The sequence below is a fragment of the Psittacula echo genome (assembly GCF_963264785.1).
Source record: "Psittacula echo genome assembly, chromosome: Z".
In the NCBI taxonomy this organism is placed as follows: domain Eukaryota; kingdom Metazoa; phylum Chordata; class Aves; order Psittaciformes; family Psittacidae; genus Psittacula; species Psittacula echo.
In genome coordinates this window covers 30,273,807-30,290,929 of record NC_137742.1, presented here as the reverse complement: position 1 = coordinate 30,290,929, position 17,123 = coordinate 30,273,807, and the positions used below count along the sequence as shown (strand labels likewise).

At 44.5% G+C, this 17,123-nt stretch overlaps 1 protein-coding gene across 1 annotated transcript; it reads right to left on the bottom strand.

The window, feature by feature from the left end:
- Positions 1 to 1,718: 1,718 nt before the first annotated feature.
- On the bottom strand, positions 1,719 to 16,624 carry VLDLR (very low density lipoprotein receptor; the record flags this gene model as incomplete). Its single annotated transcript, XM_080637728.1, has 18 exons — positions 1,719 to 1,754; positions 2,387 to 2,556; positions 2,668 to 2,745; positions 4,126 to 4,272; positions 4,570 to 4,711; positions 4,829 to 4,968; positions 5,332 to 5,450; positions 5,608 to 5,832; positions 6,164 to 6,335; positions 7,215 to 7,340; positions 7,418 to 7,537; positions 7,996 to 8,118; positions 8,204 to 8,326; positions 8,434 to 8,805; positions 10,150 to 10,272; positions 11,126 to 11,248; positions 12,181 to 12,300; positions 16,486 to 16,624. The coding sequence occupies 18 exons, from the start codon at positions 16,622 to 16,624 to the stop codon at positions 1,719 to 1,721; spliced, it is 2,598 nt and encodes an 865-aa protein (XP_080493854.1).
- Positions 16,625 to 17,123: the final 499 nt, after the last annotated feature.

The following is a 17,123-nucleotide window of genomic DNA, read 5'->3' as shown; positions in this document are numbered from 1 at the left end:
AGGATCAGAAACAGTTAAGTAGCATCTCCTTCTACAGTAGTTACAGGGTGGCAATTCAAGGCCAAGATCCTAGTGTCAGGGGAAGAAACCACAACTTTATCCCAGAGAAATTATTTGTCATTAAAGAAACTATTAAAGGTTAGGGAAACTACCCTGTACTCAGTTGGAGACTACAAAGTATTTACACCATAAAAATCAAAAGCTTTCTCCTTTTTTACTCCAAACTTGATCACACAGCAAAATGCCTGAAGACATCAGAACCTGTAAGTTCATTCAATCCTAATGAATGAACTATGCATGTGTAGAAGTTAAGAAACATACTTGATGCTACTAAAATTAACATTCAACTAGTATAGTACTAAGTATTTACCATCAAGATTAACATCACCTTCCTGGATCCAGAACAGTTGTACAATTTATTTTTCACTCTTACAGTCACCCAAGAGAAAGACTCCAGGCACAGTATTCCTAGAGCCATTATAATGAATTAGGTTTCCCCAGGAAAGGGGACATTAGCTCATTCATGCTTATGGCAGGGGACTTCTGTCATTACACAGGTAGCAACAGGGGCTTTTCAGCCAAGAAAATCCAGGAGCAGGCTGCCAAGTCACAGCTCTGCTCTTCCTTTGTGTATGTGTAGCAGCTACTAAGATCCAACTTACACTGGCGTTGTAATGAGGAATAGCTACTAACAGCTTGATATCACCATGAGCTTGTGCACAATATCCTTCCCAAGGACCCTACACTTACATGGCAGACAATGCTTTAGTCTGCCTCCATGTAGTATCTGTCAATGCTACTTCCTAAGAGCTTGCAATAGTGCTTGAGTATTTTTAGCCACAGTCAATCCTCACTTAGGAGGTCCAGCTGTACTCCTGTGAAAGAAGACCCACTGATCCAATACCCTGCAGAGTATTAGTCTCACAAATGTATTACAAACAGTTACCTGGCAGGTCAGTAGCGTCTTAGCAGGCTGGAGTACTGCTGAAATAAATTACAAGACACTTCATGTGCTGGGTGGCAGTAGCAGTGTAGCACACTAAAACTTCCAACTCAGGAGATACTCTATTTAACTTCAGTGCTAATGTAATAATGGAGACCAATACTTTAACTGCTTCGGTTTTTTTTATTTTTTCCCCTTCTCCACATGTAAAATTTATGGTGGTTTCTTAAAGAGCATTCATACTTGTATATCTCTAAGAGGTAAGAGACAAGATTGTTTCAAACATACATACAAAATTACTTATGTTTACAAATTTTTGGCAATCATAGTAACCCGTTTTTTCCTATTGCCATTGCCCAAATTATTGGAAAACACAGTGTACAATAATTTACATTTGAAATACTTCAAAGTGCTTGATAGTGATTTTTCCAAGAATAGTATTTACAAATGGCCTATACACATATGTACAGGTGTTACAAGTTGTGGCTGGAATATGGCTTTCTATGGAAAGTGCTCTATATTTGGTCAGTGGTGTTACTGACTGACCAATCCAAGGGTTACTGATAAAACAGTAACCACCAAAAACTGAATTGTTGTGGACAGGTATTTACAGAGTTTGTTGTTAAGCTGTATAAAAGTTATTTACATAAGTGTTCCATACATAAAGTATCTTCTTTCTTCCAAGAATGGAGGAAGTCTTTCAGCCACAAACCTGGTTACTATCCCCAAAGAGTGTAAAACACAAGTAAACCGGAAGCAATTGCTGATCCAGTGCTCATGCCATGTCATCATCTGTGCTTACAACAGATATCTGTATAAAATAAGTACAAGTTAGCTACTAATAACAGATACAAAATAATGCATAGCACTACTACACTGCAGTTTGAAATGGGCTAGTTCTGCAGGCTAGTGACCACATTCAGCACTAATTACTCCATCTCAGGTATAGGAGAGTAGTTGCCTACTACAACTTCAAACCTGATTAAAAAGACAAGTTCAGATCACAGAATGGTTTGGGTTGGAAAGAATCTTAAAGATCATCCAATAAAATCCCCTGCCATGGGCAACAGCACCTTCCACTAGAGCAGGTTGCTCAAAGTGACATCCAACCTGGCCTTGAATACTTCCAGAGATGGAGCAGCCACAGCTTCTCTGGGCAACCTGTGCCAGTGCCTCACTACCCTCACAGTAAAGGATTTTTTCCGTATATGTTAAGTCTACCCTCTTTCAGTTTAAAGCCATTACCTCTTGTCCTATCACTACATGCTCTTTCAAAAAGTCCCTCTCCAGCTTTCTTGCTGGAACCCTACAAGTTCTCCACTGCAAAAGCAGCCTTCAAGAGCAGAGATTTCTCCTAAACTCAAGTCAGGTATCATTTAGCAGTCTTTATATCTACTCTGAGGATTAACCTGGAGCCTCAGACATGTCAATAGGTCTACTTACTGCAGGGTAGGTGTGTCCTACTGAAGCACTGTGTCTTCCAACATCAATTGTAAGGTCCTCTTCTGTAGTTTTCAGGTAGACAGGATTATCAAAATTCATGCTTTTCATGTTCTTGTGCTGCCAGTGACGCCACATGAAGTAAGCAGCCACTGCAGCCATTACCAGCAATACTTTAGAGAGAGAAAGAGATGGAAAATATGGAGTACAGTCAAGTCAAGCTCCTGACAGAGTGGCTTGTCCCACCACAATGAGTCCCAAAAGCTAGTGAATGCTGTACTCACCAACAGGAAGAACAGTCCAAACTGCTGATGTTCCTCCAGCTGCAGTTACTTCAGATGTTGTACTACTGATATTGAAACCTGCACGAGAATTTCAAGTAGTAAGCTTGTTTATTGACAGGCTGGCAGTCTGTCAGATGCAAGCAATCCCCAAGCCCAGAAGCTGCTATAATATTAGCTTCTCAGTAACACCGCAAAAAACAGCCTAGCAGGCTTCATCCTGTATTAGTAGGAAGCTGTATTTCTTGCCTTCTCTGAGCACTCCTGGAATTACATGGAACCTATAGGCTCCACACTGTCATAAGTGAACTAGCTCTGTTACAGCTCCAGCTGCTGTACTTGTACTACACACACCTGGCCTGTGTTCTCTATTTGCATGCAAAGGAGAAAGCTTCAAGTAGGCTAGTGGGTCAGTTTTCATTTAAATTTCTCTAAATGTTTAGCAGTCTGAGTTATTGGGACCAGTACCTCCAGGAACTAGTCCAACAGTTGGAGATTTTTCTGTTGTGCTGGCATCTTTAGCCTCAGTGTAAGCCACAGTTGTTCCAGTACCTGAAACTAATTATAGATCAAGAACCCAGTTAATCCTGAAGTTCTGCAATGGCTTAGCTATGAGAGCCATGGTAGTGAATGTTTAGCAGATGCAGAGTGATCATGCAGCTTGTTAGCTTTATTTGAAACACTGACATTAGTTATTTCACTAGCACACACTCAGCTGAAGGTTTCTGATCAAAATTAATTCCAAGAACAAGGCTAGACCGTTAATCAGGCATGAATTTAGGTATTTAGAGTCATGACGACAGTAAGCCACCCCATCTCTCACTTCAGGTTTTCTGAGTGGCATTTTAATTCTACAAGTTTATTTGTTAGGTAGTCTTCAATTTCTATAGCAACCCTTTAGAGCAGCCAATGAAGAATAGCATCCTTGCATTCAGTGCTCCAACTGTGGTAGTCAGAATCAACATGCAATATAGTAAGTAGTACTTCGGAGTTTCTAGATCCACTCCACTGGACAAACAAGCCTGCCATATAGTCAGTGCTGAGGGTAGCAGCAGCATGTTTGGACCACAAAAGGAGGTCCCTGGCTAGCAAGATTCACCTATCAGCTTTTCAACACTGTTTATACACTGTAGAGCCATATTAGTTTATACCCCTTTTTTATAAGAAAAAGGCTTAGTATGCTTTGTGCATGTGCTTGCTGTCTCCAGAAAGACATGGAAGTATAAGGTCTTGTTGCCAATGATGATGATACAGAAGCCAAGCATGAGGTTTGAACAGCACCTGCAGACTTCGAGAGCCAGCTTAATGCATGCTAGAAGACCACTCATCCAAGATTAATTATATCAGATTAACCCAAGCAAAGCTGTCACAGCCTATGCTACCGTATTTGCCTCCAGGTGGTTCAGTATCCCTACTTCTTCCCCGTCTATCCTGGGAAATACTTCAGTCATGTTACCATACCTGCACATCTCAGACCATCCTCCTGCAAGAAGTATCCAACAGGACATGCACAAGTGTACTTTGGAGAGTGTTCATTTATCTGAGGAGCTGGCAGGCACAGGTAGCTACAGCCTCCATTTGCCACGTTCTCTTCACACCAGTTTTTGCCTGTTGGTACAAAAGTCGACAAGAGTGAGCCTTCATATCCAAGATGTGTAGCACAACTATTTGCTCAATAGCTCTAGTAGAGTTACTTGTCTCTGCAGGTTACAGATTTGTACCTGCTCTGCCTAAGAAAGAGGAATTACAATTAGACCTTCTCTCAGTCCCAGTGAGGTTGCTTATGTTAAGACGCTCCATGCACTCTAAGTGAAGTCGACAGCTATACAGGGAAGGAATACCTTTTGCCATCACCCAAGCAGAACAGGGCTATGTATACTTAACTATAAACCCCATTAGGGTTACCTGAAGGCTGAACAAGTTCATGATACACAATGATGTCCTGTGCATCATTGAGGTTGTTCACTAGGGTAACCAGTTCAGTTCCAGTAAATTTGTTAGCACCATAGACTGCCTCATTCTCTCCATCAATCCAGTACACACGGTCCTAGAAGACAAAGTCATTGCATCCCATTACCTCCATGTTGCTATCAGCAGCATCACTGGTAGACACGTACTAGCAAGAAGAGGATCTCTGACAATTACTACAGAAAATAATTCTTACCTCAAATATTGTTAGAGCAAGAGGATGAGGAAGGAACATATGAGACTTCAGCACAATTCTACGGTCCTGACCATTCAAGTCCACACTTGACAGTGTATGTAGTTTAGAATCAAGCCAGTATAAGCGGCTTTTTACAAGGTCTAGGAGGAAAAAAACCAAACATATTTAGTATCTACATAGAGAATATCTCCAAAGTCTCCTGAAAAAGTTGAAACACTCACAGATTCAAGAATAGTCGCAGTGTTCCCCTAGCTTCTTACCATACTGCTGCAGTGCTGCCTACATGGTCTGTGCCTTAACTATGATATAGAGCCGTGCAAGAAGAGTAACCATTTCAGTATCTGAGAAGTGCTATCTGTGCCTGTTGCAGTTTCTCCAGGCATGCACTAGCTTCCCATTCTCAGAAGCTGAAAATAGTTCTCTGAAGGATGACCTTGGCTTTAGTAGCGAACAAATTGCTAAAGGTCCAAAATATCTCAGGCACACAGACAAGTTCAACATACCTAGAGCAATTCCATTAGGCCATTGGATTTCTGTTGTCACAAGCTGCTGTCTGTCAAATCCATTCATTCCTGCTTTTTCAATTTTTGCTGGCTCACCCCAGTCTGACCAGTACATAAAGCTGTGAAGCAGAATTTATGTTGTATGATGCACTATAGTACTGTGTAGTATCACTCTTAATTATGACCAATAACTAACAAAGGCTACCTAAGTCAGTTATCAGGACATGGAGTAGCTGGTACGTCCGCTTTTTTAAGAGAACCAGGACAAATACTCACCCAGAGAGAGGATCTACAGCAATAGAAGCTGGCTCTCTCAGTTCAGAAAGAAACAAAACCTTTCTTTTTGTGCCATCTAGGCTAGCCACTGAGATGGTCTTTAATGCTGAGTCAGACCAGTAGATGTTCTTATAAACCCAATCAACAGCAATTCCTGCAGGGCTGTGTATGTTGTCCAGGATTCTGACATGTGTTCCAACTTTATCACGGGTATCCATAGAAGCACTGGAAGACAAGAATTACTTGTTTTCAACCCCTTCCTCCACAGATACTACCACCTAGTATGCCTCAGCAAATACTGCACGCAGATGTCAGGCAGACAACGCAGAAGATGCATTTGTGACTTTCCACAGTGTCTTTTGTAACACTGTAGAAGCAGTTACTAAAATGCAACAAGCATACACATTGCTAGTTGTGGGAACTTGCATCTACTGTACTTTGTCTTTAGGACATCAGGAAATAGTTCTCATCACCAAAGCCTAGAAAAGTATCTCTTTGGTTAAATGTGGCACGGTTTAGGGAAGCTCATTAGGGTTCAGAAGCTGAGTCCATTTACCTGAAGATTGCTTTTTGGCTAAAGTCAGCCCAGTAAAGCTTTTGCTCAGCAATATCAGCATCTAGAGCCACGGTGTTTCTCAGCTGCTCTACTAGCTGAATGTATTCTTTCCTCTCAAGGCCAATCTTCCTGATATCTCGGCGGTTGGTGAAAATTAGACATGGTTCCTTCCCTGTGAAAACAGTGCGTTATCTGCATTTCTAGAGATACAGCCACATACTGTTCTTTTATGAAAAGTTTAAAGAGTTATATTTACGATTCACAATTTCACACTTGCTAGTGGGTGATGACAGAAGTCTTGGCTGTACCATACCTCATCCTTTCTCCCCTCAACAACCCTAACCTTTTCTCCCTAATAGGGAGTGGTCCTCTGTCCAGGGAGCAGACACAAGCAGTTTATGTCAGGTTGCTTTAAGTACTGTACCATGACATCAGGACAAGGGGTAACGGGTTCAAACTTAAACAGGGGAAGTTTAGATTGGATATAAGGAAGAAATTCTTTACTGTGAGGGTGGTGAGGCACTGGAATGGGTTGCCCAGGGAGGTTGTGAATGCTCCATCCTTGGCGGTGTTCAAGGCCAGGTTGGATGAGGCCTTGGGTGGCATGGTTTAGTGTGGGGTGCCCCTGCCCATGGCAGGAGGGTTGGAACTAGATGATCTTAAGGTCCTTTCCAACCGTGATTCTGTGATTCTGTGATTCTGTGATTCTGTGATTCTGTGATTCTGTGATTCTGTGATTCTGTGATTCTGTGATTCTGTGATTCTGTGATTCTGTGATTCTGTGATTCTGTGATTCTGTGATTCTGTGATTCTGTGATTCTGTGATTCTGTGATTCTGTGATTCTGTGATTCTGTGATTCTGTGATTCTGTGATTCTGTGATTCTGTGATTCTGTGATTCTGTGATTATTAAAGTATTAGGAGTGCTCAGATCTGTATAAGTTATATTGATAGTAGCACAACAACTAGTCTCAAAACCACAATAGCACAAGCAGTACCTAACTTACTACCTCATTTTAAAGTGGGAATATAGGTCTTATGCTAATACTCACCCACTGCCTTGCACACTCCCGTAGCAAGATCCATCTGATAGCCACGACTACATTCACATTTGTAACCCCCTTTCAGGTTGATACAGATTTGACTACAGATACCAGGGTTCTGGCATTCATCGATATCTGTAAAGACAACAATTTAATTTATTCTCATCTCCATTACTAACAGTAGGGTCCATGTTAATCTACTTGATACTTGCCTCCACAGGTTCTCTTGTCTATAAGCTCAAACCCAGCTGGACAGTCACATTCATAGCCAATAACAAGATCTCTGCAGATATGAGAGCATCCACCATTGTTCACAAGACATTCATTTATGTCTACAAGAGAAGAACTGGCAATTGTGAGACAGCACACGTATTTAGGCTTAAAGTCTTAGTCATGGAGTACTTTACCAGATACCCACCCATTTTCTAGCACTGCCTGCCACGTATGATAAGCCACTTGGACACTTGAAGTCACATGTAAGAGACCCTCCTCAAATTCATATTTGCTCAGCTATCAGCATGCTACTTGTGTTACAAGTTCGCAGCAGGACACAAAGATTGAGGCTCCTGGAAGTTTCAGAGTTTCTAATGTCTTCAAGTGCCTTCTGGCCATACAGAAGTAATTCCAATAGGCAGTTTAGCAGTTTCTTACTAGCCTATTGACTAGGTTGCTCTTGGTTGTATGTTTGACACCAAGGAAGTGCAGATGGGCATTCCAAACTGGTATCTGACAGAAGCTGTATCCAAGCAGGTCTAGAGATCAGCATTGTGTAATGAGTTTATTCACTTACTACACTCCTTGAGAGGCTCATCACTCCAGTCCTTGCAGTCTCTCTGCTGGTTACAGACTTTATTGACATCTATGCATTCTCCACTTCTGCACTTGAATTTGCCAGGTCCAGAGCACTGAATAACTAAGATAATGAAGATTGTGAAGGCAACTACCAGCTTCAAGAGATATTCTGCAAAGACTTTATTCCTGCTTAGTCCCACACTTACCGTTGCTACAACTTGCTTCATCAGTGCCATCCAGACAGTCTCTCACACCATTGCACTGCCTACTCCCGTGGATGCAGTTACCATCTTCACATCTGAACTGGTCTGGTCTGCAAGTCCGAGAAGCTGGAGGACACAGTCATTACAGACTTAAACTCCTGAGGTTTTCTAAAGGAAAGAAAACAAAACAGGAGCCAAGCAACACCCCCTACAGAAAGGCCAAGTTAACTTACGGCAGTTGATTTCATCACTTCCATCCTTGCAGTCAGGATCTCCATCACAGCGCCACTTCTTGTGGATACATTCACCTGAGCCGCATTGCACCTCACTGTCAGAGCACTTCACAGGAGGTGCAGGTTGGCGGCCACATTGCTCTAGAGATTCATCTGAGTGGTCAGAGCAGTCAGCATCATCATCACACACCCAGCTGATGGGGATGCAAGTGGAGCTTTTGCACTGGAACTCATGAACTCCACAGGTGGGAGGTGCACACTCCAGCTCGTCAGTGCCATCATTGCAGTCATCTTGACCATTGCAGACAAAGCTCTTGGAAATACATAGCCCACTGCTGCATGTGAACTCTGCTGGACTACAAGTCACATTGCCTGGAATAATAGAAATAAGAGATTAGCAGATTATCACAAGAAGGCAGACATTTGTATGAAGGTGTTTTGCTTTGCAGGTTCTTTATCAGCTGTTAGCTGACAGAAGTTCAGCATTCTGTGTAGGGCTGTAAGACAGCCTAACCAAATACCTACAGGACACTTGGGCCCCACACAAACTGTCCTCCTTGCCTTTGGATGTTATGAGCGAGAGGCATCATTTTTGAGCTACTGAGTGAAAATAACTTCCTTCTGAAGCAGCTAGGCTGTTCTGCTTCAGACTGTGAGCCTTTCAGAAAATAGGCTCAAATCCTGTGAACCAGAGACAGAAGGTAAGAGAACTGCTAACTCTAGGCTAAGACTAAAGTAGCCAGATGGTCAGCATGCACTGTAGTTTGAAATTGAAATGTTTAGTGCTGGTCCCCAGGACAGCAGTGGCCGTTTTGCCTGGACCAGTGGAGATAACAAATCAAGATCTTGAATCAGTTTATCCAGTGGTTTTAAGCATACCCACACAAATTAACACTAGTACAAATTATGCTGGTTTAATGGTAGTGGGGCTAGCAGTTCAGTATGCCTAGACTAATAGTTTTAACAGCTCCATTAGAAATGCTGTCTATGGATTTGGCAGATTAATGTATGTGCTTGCTAAGTAAGGCAGCAACTCCAGTCACATAGTGAAAGTCTGAATATCTATGTTTTTCTAGCACATCCAGGTAAGGTGGCTCTGATGGAAGCCAGCCCTGTGGCTTTGATTGCAGCAGCTTTGTCTCAGGACACCTCAGACAACTCATATGTTGTCTGTGGGGAATGCTGCACTTCAACACTGGCAGAGTCAGCTTCATTTGAATACCAGCCTGAAGCTGTCCCCCAAAAACCTGAAACCCAGCTTCTTCAGTCTGCATTTTCACAAAGTGCATAGAATACACCAGGATAGGGCTGTAAAGTAGATCTACTGTGCCCTTGGCTACAAGTCTCTACTACACTCTTAAGAGACCATTTGTTAATGTAAGCAGCAACTAGAGTTACCTGTTGAGAAATTCTGCAGAGAACAAGTTCTGATAGTTTGCCTGACATGTGATTTAGCCTATTCCTATGGAAAAAAAAAAAATAGCTAGAGACCAAAGACAGATGTTGAACAGCCTATATAACTAGTTCTCAATTTCGCAGGATAGAGAAGTGTTAGAAGTCCATTTTGCTATACAGGCTGGAATACAAAGTCAATGTAGGCTTTAGGAGACATTGATACCACGAGAAATTAATCTTCCCAGGCATACTGCCCAGCTAACTACTTTCTAGACAAGTCAATTTCAAATAGAGTTATGCAGCCACTGTTTCTTCCCTTACCACAATTCTCTTCATCTTCACCACTGTCACAGTCTTTTTCACCATCACATTTCCAGGACACTGGGATACACTGGGTTGACTGAGGACCACAGCTGATTTCATTTACCCGGCATGTTCTCATATCTATTAAAAAAAGTTTAAGTTCAATTTAAGAGCTACTGATCTTGGGTTTTCAGAGTTGTCCTGAAAGGCTTCAGCCCTGGGCAAAGTTGTAGTTAATTAGATACCGACATCCATCTAAGTTGATGGCTCCATCATGGGAGAGGTTATGCTAGTTTGTAGCATTCAGTAAAAGAGATTCTTCCAGTTCCTAATAGATGAGTATTTTAAGGGTATCTTTGTAGTGATAGTTGTGTGACTGCACACCAGTTACACTATAGAAACTTGAGCTATAATACATAGTAGTAGGCAGGAGTAACACCAAAATGCAGTAAGACTTCAGGCTGAAGTATTCTTCAGCATGGATCCTATTGATACAGAGAAATGAAGCTTAACAGATCTATATTCCTTGGCTAGTTACCACACTTCAGACGGATTGCTAACTATAAGACTGCACGGTCAAGCCTCTGCACTTCTGCTTCCTACACTCCAAGATGTGGTCAGTCACTCACTTCCTACACAGCTCTGGTTAATTTACAAAGTAGTTGTCTTGGAGGACAGTGATCACTTGGTGAACATGCCACAGTAATGGTCAGGCCCTCATGTTGTGCTTGCTGCTTCTGACCATCAGGAAAACCTTGCACTTGCTATCTGTTACCAGGTACAAGTACAGAGTCCCCACTCAGTTCTGTATCTTTTTAAGTAGTAAAAAGCCTTGTCAAGACCTCAAAAGAGCCAAAGCCAAGCTATCACCTGGAAAGGTACTCTCGAGTACAAGTCCATTCTTTCTTTAGGAAGGGAGACAGGCTGCAAGCAGATGAAGTCAAAATGCTATTTTGTGCAGGCTTGCCTGCACCAACAGGCCAGGTTCACTTACGGCACAGTTCAGCACTCTCATCAGACCCATCCTCACAGTCTGGATCCCCATCACACTGCCATCTGTTAGGCACACACTGTCCACTGGCGCACACAAAATCAGTTTCAGCACACGTCTTCTTCACTGCAGAGAGAAGGACAGCCACTTGTTTAAAGACCTGAGCTTAGTTTGTTTGTTGCAGATAGAGGTAAGCTGCCTTGCCCTAGGAAAGTGATGCAATATCCTTAGTTCTTGGATGCCTGGTGTTGCCCTTCACCTCTCTAATGACAGCACTGTTTAACACTTCCTAGAGAGTTATGCTGTGCACAGAGAAATATTCCTCTTCCCATAAGGCACTCAAGGACTACTGTTGTTAAGGGGGAAACTATGCTGCTAGCTGCCGCCTTGAACACACTGGACTTAATGCAAGGTCTATTGGTATTCAAACCCTGAGTTTATTATCACGGCATTTGATTTGTCATTACAGAAGCCTGGTACTATGTAACCCTAAGGTAACAGTTTAGGTCTGTTTGAGGAGACCGGCAGTTCAAACACACCAGTCTTGCATATGGAGTCTGTTTTGCCTCATCTCTAAGTACTTCTAGTCATCTATCTTGGCCTCTATGTCTGCTTAAAGCAAGATTTGGCTGCCAAAGCTAGGTTTCGTGTTTATAGGAGACTCAGCAGAATCACACTCACAAATAAATCAGGGCATTTAACCATGGAATAGCCAAGAGCTATGGGCTAATAGCAAATATTTTCTAATATGTCTTCAAGGAAGAACTGAGAACAGGCTTGCATTCTGTTCTTGACCACCTCTGCAAATAAACTCTTGGTCATGAGGTTTTCTGTTAGTCACCAATTTCAGGAGACTTTCATAACACTCAGGAAAATTCAACTGCCTCATGTGGATACAAGGCATCAAGACAGTCCTCCACTTGTGCTAGGGTATCTGGCCTCTACTCTGCATTCTGACTGCAAGAAATGCTGGACAGGATAAGGATCTCTTCAGCTATTTGCTGTAGCTCCCACTAACTAGTAAGTACTACTCCAGAGGTATTATTTTGATTACTTACCACAGGCACTTTCATCACTACCATCTAAACAGTCTTCGTCACCATCACATTTCCAGAGTAAAGGAATACAGCGTCCATTACTACATGGAAATTGGGATTCTTCACATTTCGCTCTTGCACCTTCAATGAAAAAAAGAAAGGCACAACCCAATCCTGTTCAGAAATACTTTGTTGCTTTCCCCCACTGCTGATCAGGAAGCCACCCAGCTTAATAAACTGCAGAACATCAACATGAAACCAGATCAGAGTTCCAGATCTTTGTAGTTACCTTATTCAGCCATGAAAGTAAAGCCAGAAGCTTTCCTTCACAGTGCAAGTGCAGAACTTCAGCACTGTGTCCACCCGCCAAAAAACAGTAAAGCAGTCTTAGTGTTCTTCTTACTGAGTTTGCCTTTTCAAGGCAGGGTTAAGGAAGGTTGCAAGGGAGAGGGATGTGTGCACATGACTTATGTTGTCTAGTGCTTAGCACTACATTCTCAGAACTCTTCAAGTTGTAATCAAACTGGGTTTAAACTTCACTAAAGTCAAACTAGATTAGCATTTCAGTACTCTGCTGCTATTGAAATTACAGCAGAATCCCCAAAATGTCTGTAAATATAGCTTAGATATTTGCTCTGTAGTTACATAAGTCTTCACTTATTTATACTTCAAGTATAATTTCAAGTTACTCCTCAAACAAGGGCACCCAGAGACATTCCTCTGTATACACAAAAAGGGAATGCTAAGACAGCCAGATAATTTACAACTTCCTTCTGCAATCAAATCTTTTGATTCATAACTGGTAACAGTTTTTATTTGTTAGTACACTTGAGTAAGGTCCTGCTTTCTGCATGATGTGTAGAGTGCATTTTCCAGACTACCTTCAGCTCCAAAACTGTATGACCCCATCCCTCAAGGCAGCCTACTTCATCTTGAAGCTTTGTTATAACTGTCACTAACAACAGCCTGCTTCTCCAGCAGCTAAGCCAGAGCTTAGCTTAGTTCTGTTCTTAGTTCTTAGAAAACCTTGGTTCCATGTAATGCATTCAGGCAAGTCTGTAAGCGCATGCATCAGTATTGGCTGCACATGTCTACAGCATGATGCAAGACTCCTGCTCCTCCTTGGTTTATTGCATCATTTAGTGGAGGTTCTTTGTCTTGACATTCCAAGGCTTACAAAGGGCATCAATTTTTCAGAACATTACTTGCTATTTTATATCTTATGTGTATGACAGGCAAAATGCAGGACAGTTTCCAAGTGGAAGGAAGCATTCAGCCATTTCACATTACATTGACCAGCCATTGGGCACTGGGCAATTGCAACCCATGGACAGACTATAAACAAGGACAACATGGACAATTTTACCTGCTGAGTGTCTCATGTAAACTCATGCTAGAAATAAAGGATTTGAAACAGCAGCTTACTGAGCTCTGCTAATGTTTTAGCAGTCTTACTGGTTAAGTAAAGTCTAACTCACTTGTCAGAGTAAAGCCGTAACAACTTGTTTCATGGGAACAGTGTTCAAAGACTGCCAAAAAACTTATATTCTGCATTTCCATCCTTCCTTTCCTTTTCAGGATGGGAGTCACACCTGCATGCCCCTTCTAGTAGCATGTTTTGTAAAGCTACTATTATTTAGTCAAGAGCTATCAAACAAGAAGGTTGCCTTGCTCTAGAAGGCACACTCCAGACAGTTTAGAGAGGGTGCAGAAGCCTCAGCTATCATCTTGCTCTAAACCTGACATAACCCAACATCACCTTGCTGTCCAGTAACCTCTAACAGAAGAGGTCTTCTGCTTGCAAGCCCTGGTCACACATTATTCCAGTTATTACTGTACTACCACCTAAAATATACAACTGACTCCTACTAGTTTTAAGACATTCTCAATCCCGGCTTTCGGAATGAGAACAGTCAACCTTTCCCAAAATAGCATACTAGAGATACTCGACTAAGCCTGCCACCCAGAAGATCCCAAAATAACTCCACAGTCCTTAGTTACTCTATTTCAAGCCAGAACAACCCGAAAAGGCTTGCTGAGACTGCTTAGTATATTGTGACTTACAAACATAACATCACTTTGACCAAATGCTATAGGGCAGCTAAACTACACATGTTGCTAAATGAAACAGTAATTCAGCTTGGAGTAACAGCTTTAACTTCACCATTACAACGCTTACAACAACCCATTCCAAAAAGGTTACATTCCTTTTGCCGCTGATACCAAGCAAAATGTCAGAGCAACCATTTTTGTCAGCTCATGAACTACAACAACTGATAGCACATAACACCCACACAGGTGCACAAAGGTAGAAGTCAGCATCTGTTGCTACTCCTGAAGATGCCTGTCAAACTCTAAGAGCCCCTTGGAATGAGCTCCAGTTAAGACAAGGATCAGTTCCAGCCAGTGACTGTGGTGCCATGTCTTATACCAAGCACAGTCCTGCAAGATCAGGTAACCACTTGGTCATGACACTACAAGCCTAATCTGCTGCTTTGTAGTGACACATTCATAGCTCTACTGTGACTTCAGTCACCAGACATTTAACGATTTTTTAGATCAGCATCAATTAGCCACTAATTCAAGGCTTCTCTTCACTTACTACTCATACACAAGAAGTACCTTCACACCTTTCTCCTCCTTGGGATAAGGGTTAGGCAAAAGATTCAGAGAACCAGTAACTTCACAGCCTCTGATTGCTAACACACATTTTTTACTGATCCCCAGGTAGGTACTTGCTAGAAGTAGGCTCATAAGCAGCAATATGTGTAGGGTGAAGGAGCACAGTTGCAATGACTATCCAACTTAAACTATCTTTCTCCATACCTCTCGTCTCCCTGTCTCGGCCCCTTCAGCAAGTTGTCAGATTACTTGTCTGGGCAGCCACAAACCTATGACACTTGTGTGCTGTCATCTGACACCAAGTCCCAGAAAAGCTTGCAACAGCAATTGGGAAACCTTGAGAGGAACTAGCTTAGACTTCCCCAGACCCTGGGGGTGTCATTGCAACTACAAGCAGGAGAGCGCTGGTGGGGACACTAACTCAAATGGGGGAAGAATCTCTGACTCTGTCTTGGTGGCCTAGAGTTGCCCTCCACTGTGTATCTCTTGCTACAATTTCTTACTACAGTGCACTGGCAGTTTCAGTGATTGCCATCTTGGTCCTTCGTACTGCAGCTGTTTAATCATGTCTATTGTAGAGTGGATATAGAAGCAATCTACATGACTGGGAATTGAGGAGTGACTAGGCAGACATTTCCTCTCCTCCTTGTCTGAGGAATTGGATACAACAGTGCCCTGGCTGTGCTCTACCTGATAAACTCTGTGTCAGACTCCTGTGCACAGTTAGGACTACAAGGTCCAATCACCTTTAAGCATGCTTCGCCAACATAGCAAAAATCTGACACTGAGGCCTACTTTAGGGCATTAGTCAGGAGACTAAAAGTCACACAACAGACACATTAATTGCCCACCTCCCACCTCAAGAGTAGCCTGGACCTCAGTTCCCGAAGGAAGAAAGGAGTCAGTCAACTATTGCTTCCACTCAAGAGAAACGTATTTTTAATTAACCATTCAATTGGCCTAATGTGCCTTTGGGATAGCTGCTACTGCGCTAGGAGGCAGCCCTGAAGCTCGCCACGAGCAGCGCTACTAGTGCCCAGCAAGAGAGCCCGGCTCGCAAGGGACCCAGCGCTGGCAAGACCAAACCTTGCCACCAGGTGGAGATCCCCTGCGGTGGTTACCGTTGGCCCCGAACCAGATCCATGCCAATGCTGCTGTATGCCACAAAGCCAAAGTTGCAGAGTAGTTTGACAGCACCTTTAACGCCTCAGGCTTTCCAAGGGCGCCTCTTCCTCCCTCCACGACAAAGCCCCAGCCTTCCCCACCCGGCCCCGTGGTGAGCCGAAGGCAAGCAGACCCTCCCGTCAGCACCAGGCATCGCGCAAGAAACCAAACCCTCAGCGGCACCCGGGTGGCTCCCAGGAGAGGTGGTCGCCGGGGCTCGGGCCCACCCTCATCGGCCCCGTGCGCCGCCAGGGGCCGCCGGGGAAGGCGGCTCCAGACCCGGCAAAAGGGGCGTTGGGCAAACCCCGGCGGCAAAAACCCTCGAAGGCCCCTCCGTTCAGCCCCACTTCCACCACCACCCCGCCCGCCCCGGGCAGCGGGCTAGCGGCCAGAAAGACAGAGGAAAAAGGATAATAAATAAAGGGAAGGTCAGTGAGAAAAGAGAAAAAGACATTGCTTCTGTGAGTGGCGGCAGAAGCAGCCTCAGCGGTGGGAGCCCCAGCACCACCACCCCCACCCCCCCCCCGGCCCCGCACTCACCATCGGCGGTGGCGCGCAGGCAGCTGAGGGCAAGCAGCAGGTACAGCGCCCAGCAGCACGAGACCGCCCGCCGCCTCGCGCGGCGACCGGGGCTGCCTGACCCCTCGCTCAGGTCGCCGTGCTGCCGGTCTAACCGCATCGCCGAGGCGGGACCGAGAACGGGCGGGGAGGGCGAGCGGGCAAGCGCCGCTGTCGGAGACGAGACGAGAAAAGGGAGCTGGAGACATGCACGGGGGGAGGGCGTCCCCGCGGCGCTCTTATAGCAGCCGCCCGGCCGCCCTACGCGGCTGCTGGTGACTCACGGCGCCGCGCCGGGCCCCGGTTGGCTCGCCAGCGCAGCCCGCCCCCGCTTCCTCCTCCACGGCACCTGCGGCCGCCGCGTCGCGCCCGCACTCCGGCTTGGCACTGCTCGGCGCGGCGCGGTGAGTGGTGCTGCGGCGGTGGGAGGCCGTGTCCAGCGCTCCCAGCCTTTCTTCCGCGGGGCGTAGGGCGGTGCGACCCCGCTGACAGCCCTGGCATCCGGCGCGGCGGTGTGCGGCAGCCCCGGCGGGGGGGAGCTTTGGCGGCGGCGCAGCGGATGCGGGGTGGGGGGGGCGGCTGCTTTGTTTCCTTTGCTTCCCCAAAACGTGTCCATCCGC